Genomic DNA, 20685 nt, shown 5'->3' with positions numbered 1-20685 from the left:
GATCTGGGTCAAAATTTATTTTTTAAATTTTGCCTCTTTCTTGAAGTGTTTATTTTTAAAATGTTCACTACATGCATGGAATAATTCATGGATGTTGATGAAAAGGGAAAAAGGGAACTAGGAGTGTCTAGTATGAGTGTGGGCAATCTGGTGCAGTTTGATTGAGTTAAAGGACTGTTAGGCCTTGGAGTTTAAAGCGCTTTGATTTTGTGAAAACGTACTATAAAATATAATGTATTATTATTATTATTTTATAATAAGCTCTAATGAAAGATATTAGTCCACTTATCATACTATTTCGTGTTTGTATTATTTCCTGGAAATATTAAATAAGACTCTTAGAAACAAAAATCAAATAAAAATATATTTTTGGTTGGTTTAGGCCAAAAAGCCCATTTGACTGAACAATGTTGAACGTGTGCGAAAATTGTGCCTTGAGGAAATTGACGAAATCTGCAAAATGTTGGGACTGACGAAATGCTCTAATGTTTATTTATTCATATAGACTTGTTTTGTTTATGGTCTTATCTATAGGCCTACACTAATATATATTTTAGCAGACTGCCACAGGTATCTGATGGAGGACAGATGAAGTGAGGGTGAATACTGTTTCATGGCCTCTGCACCAACACAAAGCTCCCACCGCCCATCCAACTCCATTCACATTCATGGTCGTGTTTTGTTTTGTTTTGTTTTCTTAATTTTACGCAGCGGGGCCCCGCAGATCATCGAGCGTGTCCGCATTATGTGCGACATAATGGAGGAGGCTGCGCCGCTCAAAAGACGCAGTTAAGTCAATTCATCAAAGTGACTTTGTGTAATTGAGAGGAGAAATCCTGGAACCATATGGCCGCTGAACGCACTCCTCTGGCCGCCATTGTGTGCCGAGACCCTCCGACACTTGTCTCAATATTACGCGCCGCTGGAGAGCGACCCCGGGGGAATACACACACACACACACACACACACACACACACACACACACACACACACACACAGTCCAGATTGTGTTTCTCACAGAGAAAAATGAAAAAAAACAAAACACACAGGAGGTCAGAAGGCAACTGTTCCAATCAACGTGTGACACGATGAGACCATAGAATAATTTAATTTGCGAAAGATTTCGTATTTGAAAACATGTTTTTCGTTTCATTATTTCAAGTTCGTTTATAAACGAACATAGAAACTGCATTGGCTACATTACAGTTTGTACAATTTTCGTCTGCGTCATGTAAAGGCACTTGAAGTCAAAGCGGTATAAATATATTAAATCGTGACGTAGGCCTATAACAACACGTTCAGTTTGTGATTATCATTTTTCCGAACAATTCATATTTCCAAAAAAAACAAAACACTCGACTCGAGCTTGTATATAAAAAAAAAATCATTTGCCTTCTCATCCGTTTATCTTCTTTTTTTAAAATAAAAGCAAAACACGTGGTGAAATATTTTCCATGTATACGTTTCCTTCTGACCGCGTCTCTTGTTTGTCTTTTTGCACGTGAACGCGTCACCGGTTTCTCTGTCCTCTGCGGCTTCTGTCGAACCGAAGCCCACGAGGGACAGTTGCACCGCATCGCTGCGTGTTCGTGTGGAAAACACTTGACATCCTCGTGAAACCACAATCTCTCTATCTGCGTCTTTTTTTCCTTTCTTTTTCCTTTTTTTAAAAACCTCCGACGTTCTTCAGTCGTCCACGTCGATCTCCTCCTCTTCATCCTCCGAGCAGAATTTGCTGCTCAGCCGATCCGTGTAGCGCGACGACGCGGGCGAGGGAGGCGACGCGCTCGGCCTGCTGGAGTCGAGGCTCTCGGCGGTGGTGCGCTGCGGGGACCTGGAGGAGGAGAGAGGGTCGGGCTCGGCGAAGCGTCCCGGCGTGCAGGACAGCGTCCCGCCGCCGCCGCCCCCGCCGCCGCCCATGCCCCCCGCCGCGCACCGCTCCAGCTCCGCCAGCTTGGAGAGCTTCTCGAACGCCACGGGGCCCACGGCCTTGGCGGACTCCACGTCCGCCTTCATCTCCTCCAGGTCGCGCTTCAGCTTGGCGCGCCGGTTCTGGAACCAGGTGATGACCTGCGCGTTGCTCAGGCCGAGCTGCTGTGCGATCTGGTCCCGGTCCGCCGGGCTCAGGTACTTCTGGTACAGGAAGCGTTTCTCCAGCTCGTAGATCTGGTGGTTGGTGAACGCCGTGCGCGACTTCCGCCGCTTCTTGGCGGCGTTCCTCTGGCCGAAGAGCGTCAGACCGTCTCGGCCTAAAAAGACAGATCAGATCGTAATGTACCTGCTTCACAAAACCAAAGTTAAAGACTTAAATATGTATGCCAAAACAGAACCAGCGTTATCACTTTGATTCAGCTCATCCACTGTCAGATGTCTCTGATAAACATTTCTCCTCAATATTTTCTCTACAGATTCGTTGATTCCTTCCAAAGATATAATCTCTAATTTTCCTGCATGATAATTATTATTTACAGTAGTTGGAGTTGTTCACACTAGAGGATTCTGCTCCTCCACTCCACAACAAGAAATCACAAAAATATCATTTGAATTTGTCTTGCATGTGTATAAGAAACCCTCAACATTTACTTTGAGATTTTAGATTAATAATATTATTAATTTCATGATTTCTCTTGTTTTCTTTTTCTGATTTGCATAAAAACAACTGTGATGTTGTTATACACGCTTCTGGGTCATATCAATAACTTGATTTAGTTTAGAGTAACAATGTCACTTTCAATTTAAATAATGAGTTGACAGACATGAAATCTATTTTGCTTTTTTACTTTTATATTTTATATAGGCCTATTTTATTCTTAGCACTTATGTGCAATAAACATATTTGGTGTTTCACTATATTGGATGCACTATCTTTTTTTTTAACAAACATTTTCGAGAATCAGAACTAAATCGAAAAACGTAAACTGTTCAAACAAAAACTGAACGTGCAGGTTTCTCTACGAAAAATCACTTTGCCGAAAAATTCAAAAAGACATAGAAACAATGCACGTGCTCCTATTTCTCACGATAACCCCACAAGGCGGTGCAGGAGGAGAGCAGCGGTGGTTTTACCCTCGGCCGCCTGCAGGACGCTGACCTCCAGGCCCTTGAAGGTTTTGCTCGCCAGCTCCTCCAGCGCGCAGAGCGGCGACGTCTGGCTGAGCAGCGCGCGGCCGGACAGGCCGTGACCCGCCGGGGCCGGCTTCTCTCTGGGGGAGAGCAGGTGCGCCGCCGCGCCGCTCAGGGAGCAGCTCCGTCTTCTCGCGGACGGCTTGTTGAGGATGTCCTCGATGCTGAAGGGCGTCAGCGGCTTGTTGGAGTTGGCCGGCGGCGGGAGCTGATCGAGCGGGCTGCGCCACCGCTCGTCCGGCACCGACGGGCACTTGGAGTCGTCCACGGAGGTCATGGCGGCACAGCGGGCGGTGGGGAGGACGGGGAAAGGACGGAGACCCACCTGGCTGCGGTGACTTATTCAAGAGCTGAGTTTCTGCAGGAGAAGACGGCAGAGGAAAGAAAAATCCCCCCCCCCCCCCCGCTTTGCTCCGGATCACAGGTGCGTCGTCTGCGGCCGCATGTTGGCCGCCGCGCTGCGCTGCGAGTTACAGGGACACTTCTGACTTCTTCCACTTAGAGCCCCGACACTTTCCCCGGGTGACGCACGAGGCGCGTACCAAACCCATCCAGTGGACGGTGATGCGAAGAAAGGCAGCAGCGATTGACCACCAGTAGCAACTTATTGCTGACTGGAAGGGAATCAATTACCTCTCTCTCTTTCTCTCTCTCTCTCCCCCACTCTCCCTCTCTCTGCTCGCGCGCGCGTGTGTGTGTGTGTGACGCAGTCAAATAGCGGGGGAGCGGTAATTAGTGGGCACGGCGGAGAGGAGGAGTCCAATTAGAAAGTCGAGCCCACTTAACACTTTCCCTTTCGAAATGAGTTTAGTTTGTCACAAGAAAAAAAAACCAAACCAGGCACCAAGTTTGTATCCTCATTTGCATCTACGTGGCGTAATTGGCACCGGCGCGCGTATTTACGCGGGGCGAGCTCGTGTGCCAATAACGCGCCGTGTGTCAATCTTCAGGCCAATTAAACAAGGAAAACACCAAACAGTATAACTCTCATCGAACACCGCGGTGTGTTGAGACAGACTCATAGATCAGCGTGATAACACTTGAGGGGGACAGGAAGAGTGACAGAGGAGGGACACACACACACACACATACACACACACACTCACTTTTATATTTTGGTTTCCTGAAAATACCTGTATTAAATAAGTTTCACATTCTTCCTTTATTTAACTAAATCCATTTCGCAGTTATTTGCCTTATCATAATAAAATTAAAACTCGCTCCTCTCAATAATTATCTTATGAAGCAAATTTAAAACAATACTTTTCATACTTTTTGGAAACTTATGGCAACTTATGACTCATGGCACTTAATATGTCACACATTAGGAATTGATTTGACCCAAAGAAACTTAAGCCCAAGTCTGGTGGGGTAAGTCCAAACACAAACCTCATCTGCTCACATATTGTCTTTCAAGTCAATAGAGCAGTGTTCAATATTCAATATTCAATATTTTTTTATTATAATTTTAATTAAAAGTTTCAAGAGACAAGTACAAGAAATGTTAACTTTCATTTTTTTTTGTCCTTTTCTTCCACTTCTGTCCCTTTGGAACTGGAGTAACATCGTGTGTGTTTCTCCATGTTTGGGACATATACATTAATAAATACACGTTTCCTCTCTTGAACAAAATATATCGGCTCAACACTAGAGTGTTTATTAAATAAGTTAACATCATATGTGATAGTAAACCAGCTTTGGACCAACTTCTGTGTCTTTAAGGAGTCTTAAAGATCATTTGTGTGGTGTGGGACATTCTCTTCCATATTTTGGGAAATAAAAACCAAATCCTCTGGGGGACGGGTTTGTTGTTGGGGATGTGGAACTAATTGCAGCACTGACCCAACGGTTACACACCGCACTGCCTCGCCCAATGTAGTATTACAGGACACACATCTGCTACAGCTGTGATTATTTACTAAGGAGATTTAAAATCGCAGGGCATGTCACATTGTTTGAATTTAGATTGTATTTATTCTTATGTAAACCAAAAAACGAACAATTTGGAAAAAACACCAGCTTCCTGGTCCATTTACTGTCTTTTCTTTTTTTTTGGCTGAGTTTTCAACAGCATCTAATGGTCTTGGATCAGCTTGTGGAGTTGACGAAAGTATTTTTTTTATTTCTAGAAAAATTTGAGGCATATTCTCCAAAATAACTAAGAAACTAATATCGTCCCACTTATCACTTTAGATATTTATTATTATGATTATTTGGGCCCGATCTACACTGACAGTGAGAGCGAGGACCTATTGTAATTGAGTGTATTGTGTATTATTATGTTTATTATTCAGCAAATAAATCGCTAATTTGAGGCACTTAACGTGCTCCGAACTGCCCGAAAATTTGCACATGCATTGATACATGATATTTTAGGGGTCTCAGGCATGGGCGTGTCAAAATAACTCAATAAAGCCCCTTACCACATCTCCCTTGCATTACATTTGATGAAGATCGAAAAAAGACCTACAAAATAAATAAAAGGTCGCCATTACCTCCGACCAACAGGAAGTTGACCTTTTTGATTTTAGTGAGCAAATTTGGACAATTTTGCACTTAATACTTTAATTATTATTATTATTGTCATGATTAAAATGCGTGTGAAAAACAATCCCCAGAAAATGGAATGGAAAAGGAAATTATTCAATATAAAAGTGACAACGACCAACAGTCCCCATAGGGTTTCATGCATTTATTGCATGGATGGATCTATGGAGTCTGTCCGTTACCCCACAGCTAAACATTTAGTCGCAGGCCATGAAAAGAACGATGGATGAGTGATTAGTGAGGCCATCTGCAGTCACAGCCTTTTGGAGCTCTGACAAAGTCCTTGGACGGTTTTATTTTGTAATTTACTCCCGCTCTGCTCGTGCTGTGACATTTGATTACACGCCTCGCCTTGGATCTTTTCTGGAGCGGGGCCTCCCGCCTGCCACCCCCTCGCCCCGGTTTCATTCTCCATCAGTGAGCTCAACATCCCCATTGATGGATGTCGTGTCTTCACCTGATACCCGCCGCCAAATGCAGAAACATTCACTTTTCCCACCTATAGGCTTTAATTTCATCTTTGTGTGTGAAGTGCCGACCTGGGGGCCCCGGCGCTGCTCTGCTGTAAGTATCGGGCCCCGTGTGGCTGCACAGGTCTCCACTGACACTTTTAAGATTATAGAGCTTCCCCTAATGACAAAGGTCCAGTGTTTAGTTCTATTTGAAGTAGAGCACCATGAGGAAGCTGTCCTATGGATTACGAGCTTCGGCGGATGTGAGGGAGACGTCAGTTGAACTCTTGTTTCTCTTCACGCAAGCACAAAACAGATGATGCTCTCGTTTGGACACTGAATGGCACGCGAGGTTGTTAAGTTTATTTAATTCCATACAACTTTCCACTGGAGAACATTGGATGAAATGTCTTCATTTTCCAAAAAATATCCTTTCTCACATATATTAAAACTTATATTGGTTCTCACAAAGAGAAACAAACACATACACACACACAAACACACACACACACAGGACCAGGGTGTCTCTTTCTCTGACTGAAAGAGCAGCTCTATCAGAGAGGAGGCTTCACGTCATCAATATCCTCTTATATAAATGTCAGCGAGGCTATTTTACTCTCAGCTATTTCCCACACTGCTGATTACATCACTCTCTCTCTCTCTCTCTCTCTCTCTCTCAATCACACTCCATCACTCACTGAACCTCTCTCTCTCTCTCTTTACCTGCGCTCCATTAGTCGTTCTGTGCTCTGACTGAGCGCCTCGATTCTTTTCTTTCTCTCTTTCCTCTCTCTCTCTCTCTCTCTCAGTAGTGTGTCAACAGCCTGCCACCAAGAAACAAGTCAATTTTCTGCTGCCTTGGCATGGGAATAAACCTCGGAGCAATCTGAGACACACACACACACACACACACACACACACACACACACACACACACACACACACACACACACACACACACACACGCACACACACACACACACACACACAAACACACAGACACACACACACACACACACACACACACACACAGACAGACACATGCCCACATGGATACGTGCCAAACATGTACAGGCAGTACAAATTTGTCCTAAGTTATTCCACAGAAGTGGGGGCGACGTGTGTGTGTGTGTGTGTGTGTGTGTGTGTGTGTGTGTGTGTGTGTGTGTGTGTGTGTGTGTGTGTGTGTGTGTGTGTGTGTGTGTGTGTGTGTGTGTGTGTGTGTGTGTGTGTGTGTGTGTGTGTGTGTGTGTGTGTGTGTGTGTGTGTGTGTGTGTGTGTGTGTGTGTGTTTTTCAGTACTTGGAGTGGTCGGGTTGCAGTGCACACATGCACATTTGTGTCGAGTGCAGACATGCACCAAGACGTGCATGACGTGTGTGTAGTGATTTTGACTGGTGTCTGTATCAGTCGGAACACGTCCATTGTTGAGAGTGTCGTGTACTAAAAAGACAAAAGACCCCCTGGTATGTTTACTGTATCATTCCCTCCGGTCTCTTTTGGGATTGTTGAATTCACAGCAGTCCCCCCCCGCCCCCCATCAGAATTCAGCTACAGACAGATGTACTTACATACACTGATAAGCAGTGATGGTGGTTTACTATATTAGTAATATCATAACTGCCAATTTGAAATATTTCACAGATTCTTTGTTCAATAACATGCACTGGGTTCTGCGGGCCACGAGAGAGGGAGCCCGTTGTCTGGTGCACTGTGCACTGGGGGGGAGGGGTCGAACTGACACCATGACAGCGGCTCATTTGGCTGCGTGTGTTGTTTTCTTTCACAATAACTACTGTGAAAAATATACGTTATTGATTTTTAAAGGAATAGTAGCTCAAATTATTTATTAGCTGTTGTTTTTTTTTTGGTTAAACTTAAGAAAAGTGTGAAACATCACTGTCACTGTAACATCACTGGGGGGGGGAGTGTCAAAGCTCAGAATTAGGAAGTGGGAACAATTTTTTACAATCAAAATAGTTATGAAATTTTACAATTGATTAATTTTGCGAATGTATCACATAATGATGTCTATTTCAATCAACAGAATAACGAATCTATATATTTTTATAAGCTCTTCCTTCACATTCCTTCAAAGTTTTTGTAAATGCAGTAACTAAAGCGGTCAAATAAATGCACAGGGATCATATTTTTCTCTGAAATGTAGCTGCGTGGAATGTACAGTCCTATTCCTTGAAATGCCTTGAAGTGCAACTTACAACCTGACAGTTGGAGTTTGCCGTTCACACATGACGAAACGCAGCACGAGATTGAGTCAGACGCGTTCACACCAACAGGAACATTTCCAGAACATTCTGTGGCGGAAAGCAGTGTCTCTCGCTCGCTGTGAATTCGATGGAGATTTTCCTGAAGCATGCTCACTTTTTCATTTTCCGGAAATTTTTGCAAAACAGTACTCCCCCTCTGATGGGGATCTCCGAGATGAACCACTGGGTTTATCAAAAGAGGCACAATGAAAGTCTGTGACCAGCCTACAATCTATAGAATGAATGACTGGGACACCCACGATCTCCCCCCTGGGCCAGACATCCCTCCCAGTTGACGAGGTACCGCATTCTGCCAATCTGCGCAGTTGGCAAAGATCCCGGGAGTCCTCGGACCATGAAGGCAGAATGGTCAACGGTGAGCAAGGCGGGAGGCAGGGAAAGGCAGATGGGGGAACAGTCACTGTCAGAGATGGGTTTAAGCAGAGAAATATGGAATGTGGAGTGTATCGTCATGGTACTAACTAATTTTAACGGTACTCCCCACGGCAAAGGGTCTACAGGGAGCCAGACGTGTAGCAGCACTCGTGAAGGAATTGTGCGCATTGGCTCTCCATTAAAAGTATGTTTGTCTTAAAAAGGGAATCATGCCGACCTGATTCCCTCTGGAAGATCATTCCAAACACTCTGTCCCCTTAAGTTTTCAACCAGTTCCATCGAACAAAATTAGCTTTGCCTGAGGATCTCCAGGTACCAGTGCAAAGGGTACTAAAAGTTCAGAGATGAAGCCAGAAAAGACAGGCCATGAAGAGCCTTAAAAGTAATCCGTTAGATCTTAAAATCTTTTTCCTAAAACATCCTGGGAGCCTTGTGCAAAGAGGCTTCTAATAAGAGTGATGTGATCGCGTTGCTTGGTCGTAGTTCATCGTCCGGCAGCTGTTAACGTAATAAGATGAAAGTATACGTAGGGTGCCCTACAGATTACGTTACTTTTAGTGAAAAACTTTGTTGGTATTAAATCAAGTGGGCTTGGAGACACTGTCACATATGATACTGCTTCAAAAAGTTCGGAACGTAGGGTTATTGTAATAACGACTCCTTCGTGATATCATTGCCAAGTGAGCAGTTAGTTCTCATTTTCAATGTGTTCGATGCTGGGCAGGCTTTGAGACGGACCAAATGAAGTTATGCCATGACTTCATAAATACACACAAGCTGCTTCGTCGCTCCTCTGTCTGTCTAGTTTCCTGTGTATGGTCACATAGATCCACTGATAAAGGAGCTTGTATGTAACTATAGCCCCTGATTTAACAGTCAAAGGCAGCGGAGCTCAATGGCTGATGGTAACATGAGCTCACGGACGGTGGGAGGCCTGTGTGTGTGTGTGTGTGTGTGTGTGTGTGTGTGTGTGTGTGTGTGTGTGTGTGTGTGTGTGTGTGTGTGTGTGTGTGTGTTTTTCAGGAAACTTAATCTGGTATCATCCACCTTTTATATGCTGCATATATTATATAAGCATGTCTGCTGGTGACAAGTGCATCTGAAGTTACAAAACCTGTCACCAACTTGTCAATGGTTCTCCACCTGTCCTGTATGATTGTGGGACTCGTGATGGACATCAGAGGTGACGGTATGAAAACACACAGGGGGCACGGATCTAATGGTCTTTCTGCTTAGACAAAATTTCCGACACAACTCATAATTTTCTCAAAAATCTTCATAGGTATAAACCTCATCAACATAACTGCTGGGTGCCGAGTCAAACTTTGCCCTTAAGCAACATATGCAACCTAGGCTGGATTATGGATATTGCCAGTGGGGCCTAGGTCTGCTAGCAGACCTACTAGCCTTAGACCGTGTGTGGTATTGGCACAAGACTTCCGAAGGAAGTTGAAAGCCAGAGCCCTGTGTACTTAGATGGTGTGTGAACCCCCCGGACCCCTCAGCTCTCACAGTGTAAGGGACTCCTGGCATTTAATGCATGAGCTGACCACTAGGGTCCCTGGGCCCCACAGCGCTTACAGGGGACTCACACGAGGCTTCAACGGAGACGCTTCTCATCCACTTTGAATGGGGTGACGTTTCATGCTTTGCTGAACTGAATTATGGTTCCATTGCGGTGGCGGGCGGGTAGCTCCAACCTTTTGCACCATTTTGTTAGGTTGCACGCCTGTGGTTCAGCCATGGCATCCAGCCCAAAGGTTCTCTGCAGAAGTCAGGATCTTATCAATGTAGGAAATGATGATGCTGTCAGTTCCTTGGAAGACATTTCCTTCAGTCTGCTGCTCAGCTGGCCAGAGTCTCTGCCCACCACAAATACAGGTTGACCTCTCAGTCCTGCTAAAATGCAACGTGACCATTACTGACCTATGGTCATCCAGCACTGTGCTACAGTGAAAACGACATTGGGATACATATGCACCGCAACAAAACGGGTATCACAATAACGGCAAGACTTCCATCCCTTTTGAAAGTATGGACCTTGGGAGTAATCTTGTAATGGCTTAGGTTGATAGAATGTGTGGAAAAGGGGGAAGTAGGTGTTTATGGGAGAGTTATAAGTGTTTCGGGGAATGACCTTAGGGCATTGGGTCTTTGTGCTACAGGAACCAGTTTTGAATGTAAGCAGTTTTGTAATGATGGCTACCTAGCCTGTTCTGCTTATGTTTTTCTTCTGTGACAAGTCAATATCAATGTATCCACAACCAGAAACACAGGTATTGGTCACATGTTGAAATGTTTTCGACATTCCCTTACTTTTCAATATTAACCCTCAAAATTCGGTTTGTCACTGCAGCAGGAAAGTCTGTCTGAAATGTGAAATCTGCAAAAAAAAACTACACTGGGTCCCATATCCTGACTTCCAATGGTTCACACCATTTTCCCATTAGTGTAGTTTTTGTACACCATCAGCAAAGTCTAAAAAAGTACACGGCAGTCTTTTTTTGTTTGTTTCACAAGCAATTGTGTGTTCAGCAGTTGACATTTAGATTTTGAATATGATCTGACACCTGGCGCATGTGTTAACCCTTTGTGCATACCATGTAGATCCTGTCACGTTACAATCGCCACAATGATCCCTGCCTCTGGCAAGCTTGAGGCGCTGCAAGCAGGGAAAGTTTATCCATCTTGTGTCCCTGGAACAGGTGCAGGATTTTGGCATTGATGGCGCAGCTTAATGCTCAAAGGCAAAGAGAGAGGTTGGAAAATAAAATGAAGAGTTCTGTACATGTGAGCTAAATGTCTGAGGAAGAAGAGGGAGTTTCAGTGTTTAGGTATGGTAGAGGGTAAACTTCGCATTTTGTAGGTTAGGTAAATTCGAAAATAAAATTGAATTGTCTTTGTTGATGTTTGTATCATACACACGGGCTGTAGGTCAAAGCTTGTCTAATCACCCGTTCACATGCCATTACAAGTATATTTACCACCGTGCACCTGCTGTCACCGAGAATAAAGCATCATTACAGTCAATTAAGTCCAACAACACATGACCCAAACGTCTTTCACTCACAAGGGCTGGGAGTCAAAAAAGCCAAGTGCTTTGTCATCACATTAGCCCCCCAGGGGCCATTTGGTTTTGTCCGAACATTCTGGCCTCGTTCACGTCCAAACATATCTCTGCATACTTCAGTTTTACGAGCCTGGCATTAAAAGTCTCGTTGGCCGGAGATTCCCGTGCATGCCCAGTGACCACTCCTGGCCCGCGTGCAGCTCCGCCTCTCAGCGCCAACATGGGAACGTGAGGAAACTGGGAGAAGGGCCACACACAAAGGACACGCACACAAGTTTCACACGCCAGTAACACACGTGGGGGTGTGTAGGGGGGTGGGCACGCAGCCCTATCGGGGCAAGGAGGCGGAGTACATGAACTTGCGAGCACACTCGCAAACACGTTTTAACACAAACCATTTACACTTTGCATCAATGTTCATCTTGGGATCCAATTTAATGTTGGATGATTTGATCTCTCTTTTCCTTTTGCTAATCCTGCCATAAAACTGCTACAAAAAGGAATTTCCAAATGCTTCCCTTTCCGTGCCTGACAGCAGACACTCCAGCCACACTCCCCACCATGCCTATTGTAGCTCATTATACACGTGCACTGAAGTTCGGACATCGTCCTGAACTTCTCCGGAGGGGCCGTGTTTGAGAATGCAAATGTCTGCAGATGTTGTTCCGGACATTATCCAGAGTTTCTCCTGCCAGGCCCAGTGTAATCACCGGAGAATGTCCGAGTGGGCCCATGTGAGATTACAGCGGTAGAATGATGACTGTAAACAACAACTTTTCCTCAGTGGACTAACCAGAACCTCCTGCTGCTCTACACAGATGCGACAGAGTGCTCCAGAGATTCATACTGCTGTTGGGAACGTGGCCGACTTGGGACAATCTCCTGCTGCGTTCGACACATTGTGAATCGGGTCCTGAGAGTTCATGTCTGTCCGCTGTGTCCTTCCTCTGCAGGTTAATGCCACAGGTTTGGTTGACCTTAAGCACTTAATTCATAGGACAGCATCACACGTTGTTCCACTTCTTCCTGGGGTCTAAGGGCATATTTATATTCCAGATTATTGGTTGCGATTGGTGGTTTTGGTGTGAATAAGCGAGAACGAGATCTGGCTTGTGAGATGAAGAAGTGAGCAACCCCCCCCCCCCCCCCTGAAAAGGAATGAGTATCAATGAGTTAATTATAGTGATGAGGAGGAAAATTGGCGGGGGGGCCATTAAAAAACAAGAGAGCAGGAGGCTGCAGCCAGAGGCGAGAGGTGTGCGGTGTGCAGGGCTGACAGCCGTAAATGGGAAAGGTCTGACTTGACTGTACACTGCACCACAAGTGTCATCGGCCGCCCAGCATGACGCTTGTCTAGTTGCAGGGAAAACAATCACAGCACTCAGTCGAGCCCTCGATAACTGTTTGTCAGTGTGTGTGTATGTGTGTGTGCATCGCATATGCCCATTTGTAAGAGTGTGTGTGTGTGTGCTCCAGGGTGTTAATTTCCTGCGATGGGATGAGTCCTTGGCATCCCAGCGTGATTCATATTAAAAGTCAATTGGCCTTAAAATTTGGCCAGACCCCCAAAGTCTACAGCAAGATGTAGCCGTCGGCTAATGGCGGAGCGGCCCCGCGGCCACACGGGCTGAAATTGAATCTGACCGCGGAAGCCAATGGGGCGGAGTGTCACAACAACTGACCATTACACTGATGACATCCTCTCTTGCTAACTGGCTCGCACTCACCTTCAAGAGTGCTGCTTTCTGGTGGCCACTCGATTGTATGTGTGTGTGTCTGTGCGTCTGCATGCTTTCATCAGGAAAAACAAAGCTCCCCAAAAGCATTGTTGCAACAATATATGTACTAGCGCTGTGTGTGCAAAGGGCCACGTGCATTTTTGTCTTCAGTAACCTCTTGGCCTGTGACATTAGCAGGACATACCAGCATCTCCTCGCTCTTAATTTCTCGCCTGTGTGCCTGTGAGGTGAAGTATGTCAAGCACTGGCTGGGAAACCGAACGAGGGCTATTACCCTCCCACTGCTCCCGTTATTTTCACCACGAGCTCAACTATAATTACCGTGCGCACTATTCGCAGCAGCAAACCTAAACTTTGCCAATTTGAACCAAAGCATTTTTTAACGGCGCGGAAACTTAAAACTTAATCTTCCCCCTTAGACCTGATAGGATTTTTAAAAAAAGTTATCAGAATTGCATTCATACAGACGTTCTGTTTTATTTCAGCACAATGTTGCTGCGGCTGACTGTGGCACACTTCCAAGACTTGGGTGAGTTTAATAAATCGGCATTGAAGTCATAAAAAAATGTCATAAAAGTGCATCCATAAAATCAAATCAATCAACATTTATTCCTATAGCGCTTTACAGGAACCACCACGCATCCAAAAGTGCTTCACATCAAGAAATAACATGAACTAGAATATATCATACAGTAAAATCAGACAAAGGTATGTCAAGTAGCCGTTCTAAATAAATACGTCTAAGGTTTGATTTAAAAAAGTCAGAAGGTAATTTGTTCCAGAGCTTTGGAGCATTAAGGGGAACGGCACGATCACCCCACTGTTTACAGCTCGACCTCTGGACTTCTGAAAAGAGTCGACCGTAAAGACCCCAACGCCCTGCTGTATTTGTGGGGAGTTGAAATCTGGAGCCAGACCATTAATGGCATTGAAAATAAAACATGAAAATTTTAAAATCCACCCTGAATCGAACCGGGAGCCGGCGGAGAGAGTATAAAATGTGTTTTTTTTTGTTTGAAATCTCTTTTCCGTTTCCTGTTCTCCCGTCCAGTAGCAACATTTGCCCTTCATCTCCATCCACCGGTGAATCGCCTCTCCCTCCTTTGTCACTGCTGCCTACCCCCCATCCCCTCTCTCCTCGCCTTCACTGGATCCATCTTGGTGGCAGATGTACGAGGCCCGGGGCAGCAGAGATCCTTTGTTAACGTTTCACCCCCCCCCCCCTCCCCCCTCGACAGCAGTGAAACCCTCTGGACTGTGAAGAACTAGACGGGACCGATTTTACTTCTATTTCCTCCACAAACGGCCGCTCGGCTTACGGCAGAGCTGAGGGTTAAAATGTTGCTGTTTTTCAGCTCTCATCGGGTCGGGATTGATCTTTCGACATCTGGTCCATTTTCAAACAAGAAATGAAACGTGCCCCATTTTCTTTCTTTCTTTTAAGCTTCATCTTATCCGCCTCATGAAATTAGTGTGTGATCATTTCATGAGGATCAACGTGTCTGCTTCTGCTCCGAACACACAACATCAAAGCTGCAGTGGGCGTCCATTCATCATCCTATAGCAATGTTACATGCTAGCATTTGGCTAATGCCACCGCCATAAATCACCCTGTCGCTTTGCTAGCATATGGCCAATATGTTTGCCATTAATCTCATCAGTGCCGTCTTTCCACATCATTTCAAGGCTTTGCCGCGATTCCTCGGACTAATTTGATGGTAATGAACCCGTTCGACGCTCGGTGCTTGACGACTACATTGACAAATCACCCTCCGCGGTCCTTTGGACGGTCCACATCTGATCCTATTAGGCGATCTTCAGCCCTCTGCCTGTTAAAATATGCGCGTAGTAGGAGCTGTGAAGAGTCTGACTGTTGCTTTAGATACGATGACAGTATAGTGGGCTGCCGTTTGTCAGCAAGTCTGGAGTCCACTTATAGTTTATCCCCCTCAAGTAATAACGCCGCATCATATACTGCGTTCTAGGGCATGGGGATGAAACCACCGACCTTCTGGTTAGTGAAAGACTTGCTCTACCGTCTGTGCCACAACTTTATGGCTCATGTCGTCCACTAATCCCCGGCTCCTCCAGTGATCATGGACCAGCAGTAGAGTCGGTGTACGTTTTCACACTTGAAAGTCTGGACCAAGGTCTAAACCATCGGCAGTTAGTTTTGGTTTCAGACTGCGTGCCCCTACACTTGACCTCGGGTGGTTTGTAGACAGGCGCGCGTCTGATGTCCGGGCTCTTGAGGCTCTTTTTCTTCTTCCATGATAGATAGCTGCCCCGACTTCCTGTAAATGGTTTCGAAAGTCCGAACCATCTAAAATAGTTGTGTGGCTTCCCACTGCTAACCAGCCGAACCACGGTTCAGTTTGATCCAGACCTCCATCCTCTGTCAACCTCACTCTATGCAAAGGCAGCAGTTCATTGTTCGAACCATGTGATGATTTTTGTCTGGACCAGCTTTGACTGATCACAGCCTGACAGCTTCAATGTGTGTTCGAGTGCACACCACTTTATTGTTATTGGTGGGAGGACCCGGCCAATTGGCCCGCCCAGTCCCTGCTGAGCAGCTGAGGAGAACACACACACACACGCACGCACGCACGCACGCACACACACACACACACACACACACACACACACACACACACACACAGTCGTGTCTCCACTAACTTCAGTGGGCGTCACATTGACTTAACATTCATTGCCTTTTTATTCACCCTACTACTTGCCTTACACAAACCCAACCCACGGTTTTTCCGCAGGGTCTTAAAAAGATTTGTTGATCTGAACTTAAGGCCTTAAGCAGACGTCAATTGGTTAAAATGTTACATACTTGGTTTTACATGCCTTTAGGTCTTAATTATTTTCATGTTCATTTAATAATAATTCAGTTTCACTTTAAAATGCGTTGAAAAAAAACTTTAAGGTCATTGGCAGAAAAATCCACAACACACATGGAAGATATATTTTCATTAAAAATGGATCAATGTCGCAATTGACTTCCACTGGACTTTACTTGTCTCCCAGTGTTTCGCAGTGGCCAGAAGCAGTGATTGCAGTGGTGCAATAAAAAGGGCAGGTCAGAAATTGTTTGAGCTCTAAGAAATTATAAAAAATTGTACGTTGAAAGAGAAATGTATCAGTTGTAAGGTCATTTTTCTTCAGGTGTGTGTGTGTGTGTGTGTGTGTGTGTGTGTGTGTGTGTGTGTGTGTGTGTGTGTGTGTGTGTGTGTGTGTGTGTGTGTGTGTGTGTGTGTGTGTGTGTGTGTGTGTGTGTGTGTGTGTGTGTGTGTGTGTGTGTGTGTGTGTGTGTGTGTGTGTGTGTGTGTGTGTGTGTGTGTGTGTGTGAACTGTGCACTAACATTTGAACTGTGCTCACATCTAATCAGTGTTTCCATTTTGGAAAGCAGCCTTTACAGAGACGCTGGAGGCCACACACACACACCTCATACAACCTATACTATATTAAGGCCTGCAGGCGTTCCCCCTCCTGCCTGCATGACATTTCCAACCCGGATAGAAACGGAGAGTGGACTGACACTTCTGAGCTGTCAATCAAATAACAAAGTGAAAAAAACAAAAAACAGCTTAAGGTCTCAGTCGTGTATTTTTGAAAGACACAAATGGCTCTATCTTAACGATCCAAACGTAAAGTTTGTGGTGTTAGTTGTGTGTGCTAATCCACTTTTGCTAGTTTCACTTGGCGCACAAGCAGCCCATCTGTGTATGTAACAAGCAGAATTTACACGTTATACACACACACACACACACACACACACACACACACACACACACACACACACACACACACACACAGAGGCTATATCCCAGCATGACTAATGGGCGCGTTTCGTGGCGGTGACAGCAAGCAGAATGTTTGTGTCCGTCTGAACATTATTTCTGTTACGATAATAATGAGAGCAAATGAGAGCCATCCATTTCCCGCCCGGCTGCTGATTGGTCCTGATGGCCAATATGGGCGCCAGGCAATACATCTTCGAGGCCACTCCCCCTAACGGCCAGCTGGTGTCCCACTGGGAGGGCGTCAGCCAATGAAATGAGGTGTGGCCCATACGGCTTAACATAGCACCGACTCATTATGGTATTATCACTGCTACTGCTGCTATTATCACTTTTGAAGCACTAAATGGCCTTTCTCCAAATACCATTAAGGATTTATTAACTCGTGCCGGGGCCCTTCACTTAGACTGATGGATGGAGCTCTGTGGATTATAGATCACGGCTGATGACTAAGGCGTTAGCAGTAAGAGCCCCCTACGTGTGGAAGAGTTTATTTATTGAGATCAGACAGGCCAAAAAATATTCATGTCTTTGAAACCATTTTTTTTTTTTTAAAACAGAAAGCTTTTGTGAATATCTTTTTCATTTAGAAACAGAAATTGCAACAGCATACTTTGGTGTCAAAGTGCGCACTATGAAAAATGCGTACAAGTGAAGGGATGCGTAGGTCTGTGAATCTGGTGCAAATGTAATCGAATATTCTTTATATGCAATGAATTTATATATTATTTTTTAAATCTATTTTTATATATATATATATATATATATATATGGGGGTTTGTGACACATGCTGGTATTGATGGGGAACTCCAGACTAATAACTCAAATTAAATTACACAATTGATGAGAGAAATCGTGTGTTTAGATGATTAGATGATCAATGAGTCTTATCTTTACCACACACTGTCCATAATCAGTGACGCATCTTTGTCACTTACTGCTTTTTACAGAAACTACTAATACTTTTGCTAAGATGTTACTTACTAGTACCAATCGTATACCACTAATATTGCTACCACTACTTCTACTTCTATTACGAAATACTACTACTAGCTATACAGCTTCTACATCTAAGGATTACTATACTACTCTTGATTTCATCCTTTAATCTGATTATATAGTTTTATTTGATTTGTTTTATGTTGTTTTTACCTTTTTACGTATTGACTATTGATTGCACCAGCAGCACAGTCTTAACAGTAATGCTCCTGTCACACAGATCAATAATGCGGCCACCAGGGGGCCTGCATGACTCAATGTTGGAACACTAAAGTTGTTTTACTGTAGTAGTCATGCACACATTACTGTGTGTGTGTGTGTGTGTGTGTGTGTGTGTGTGTGTGTGTGCGCGTGCGTGCGTGCGTGCGTGCGTGCGTGCGTTTTTATCCCACTAACAATGAAAGATGTTGAACCCCTTCCAGGAAAATCCCCAACGCATTTCAGCTCGACGTATCTCCGATAAATGTGGCCTTTGTGATTTCATGGGTCATGCTGACTTTGCACCAAACATGGATTTCGACATGGCTTATTTCAAACACAAACATTAGTCTCACCGAATGACTGTGGCCTGAGTCGAAGCCGCTGCCGGCCGACCTATTCATCCACACTTGCTCTTTTGAGGTTTTTTCTTCACGTGTAGACATGCAGCAGACTGTCAATATGGTTTTTAACGGAACTCACAAAGATGAATCCAATGGATTATCGTGTGTGCGGAGATTCTCATTCATCCAGGTGGTAGCTATCCAACAGCTAATGGATAAGCCTTTAGAATACTATGACAATGATTGAAAGTCACTTTAGCTCCGACAAATTCAATGTGAAGTATTACACAAGGTGTGAGTCATCCGCATCTGGTCATACTGTACTATACTTCCTTGACCTTGAGAGAAAAGAGCACGAAGACCAGTTGCTCCTTCTCGCTTAACCAGAGCCACGCTGCTTTCAATTCAGTTCAATCTGTGTCCGGCTAATGATCAACCTAGAGTTAAACTCATGGGGAGGGGGGGAGGAGGAGGAGGAGGACGTTGGATGAACACAGGACAAGTGAGGTCAGAGGCAATATGTTGATACTGAATGTATGTGTCAAACATTAACGAGCAACATAATTCATTTGCTGCTGTATAACTTTTGCTCCAGTCACCTACGGGGTGACCTGACGTTGATGGTTGAACGAGCTCCGGGGATTTACTTTGTCACTCCTCCATCTGGACTTTTGAAGTGACTCCGTTTGAGCTTATTATTTTCTAGTTTTATTTTGATATTTCACACCTTGTGTGTTATTTCCACTCTTGCCCAGCCCCCTAATGTGTTTCACCTATGTCCAATTACCCCTCCCTCCCTGGCGTCTTTGTCTGTTTAAGCCTCCCCAGTTTTAGGCTCCATGCTCCTGTTTTGTGCCTTTTTCCTTTGTGTTCCTTTTAAAATTTGGACTCGCTGTTTCGCCAGCCCTCCGACTTTGGAGTTGCTCTTCGCCTGCCCTCAGAGCTTGACGAACTGAGACATACCATCTTTCATCTGTATTTTGAGTGGAAGTACAGAAACATTTGTCCCTTTTACCAACATAGATCGATACCATCAAAATCAACAGTGGCCTTAAAGGGGCAGTAAGCGAATAATTCCTCAACGTCCGTAAGCTGTCGGATCTGTGTGTGCGTGCCGAAAAAAAAGATCTGGGTTTTCTACTCAGCCCTGGCTCTGTAAATCCATTCAGATCTTAACCGCCCCATAAGCCCACACTCACATACGTTGTTTTGTTACTTGTAAATACTGTAAGCTGCTTATAATCACAAATTAGTTATATAAAGTGTTTTAGCCACTTGACTATGACAGGCAGATCCGTTGTCAATAGTGTGTGTGTGTGTGTGTGTGTGTGTGTGTGTGTGTGTGTGTGTGTGTGTGTGTGTGTGTGTGTGTGTGTGTGTGTGTGTGTGTGTGTGTGTGTGTGTGTGTGTGTGTGTGTGTGTGTGTGTGTGTGTGTGTGTGTGTGTGTGTGTGTGTGTGTGTGTGAGAGGAAGAGAGACGGGGCAAGAAGAAGCTGAGCAAATCACTATGCAGCTGAATAGCTGTACAATAATATACTGTGCTCATTTGAAATTGTAGAAAAGAAAATAGCTCATCAATGCGTGGCAGTCAATATTGAAATTAAATCAATGTATGGGAAACACTGAGTGTTTTATGAGAGTGTGACAGATCAGAGGACGTCAGGTGAGGGGGGCGGGTCCTCCAGTGAGGCCCACGGGCGCAGCTGAGATTTCGTACACTCAACTCAACCCAGATTTTTTT

At 44.8% G+C, this 20685-nt stretch overlaps 1 protein-coding gene across 1 annotated transcript; it reads right to left on the bottom strand.

Moving 5' to 3' along the window:
• Window positions 1–1062: 1062 nt before the first annotated feature.
• Window positions 1063–4865, bottom strand: lbx1a (ladybird homeobox 1a). The gene is made up of 2 exons (XM_035605872.2): window positions 3067–4865; window positions 1063–2249 (listed from the first exon to the last, which is right to left on the bottom strand). Exons 1-2 carry the CDS (start codon window positions 3398–3400, stop codon window positions 1687–1689), a joined length of 897 nt encoding a protein of 298 aa, XP_035461765.2. The 5' UTR covers window positions 3401–4865; the 3' UTR covers window positions 1063–1686.
• Between the last annotated feature and the right edge of the window lie 15820 nt (window positions 4866–20685).

This window comes from Scophthalmus maximus, chromosome 10 (assembly GCF_022379125.1).
Source record: "Scophthalmus maximus strain ysfricsl-2021 chromosome 10, ASM2237912v1, whole genome shotgun sequence".
Lineage (NCBI taxonomy): Eukaryota > Metazoa > Chordata > Actinopteri > Pleuronectiformes > Scophthalmidae > Scophthalmus > Scophthalmus maximus.
The sequence above is the reverse complement of the archived record's forward strand: the minus strand, read 5'-3'. Positions and strand labels throughout refer to the sequence as shown.

What these genes read in the sequence shown, in the direction of transcription:
- lbx1a (XM_035605872.2), bottom strand. Translation starts at nt 3,400, where the DNA reads ATGACCTCCGTGGACGACTCCAAGTGCCCGTCGGTGCCGGACGAGCGG. An exon ending in CGTCCTGCAGGCGGCCGAGG is followed by an intron (nt 2,250 to 3,066) that starts GTAAAACCACCG and finishes CTGTCTTTTTAG; the next exon opens with GCCGAGACGGTCTGACGCTC.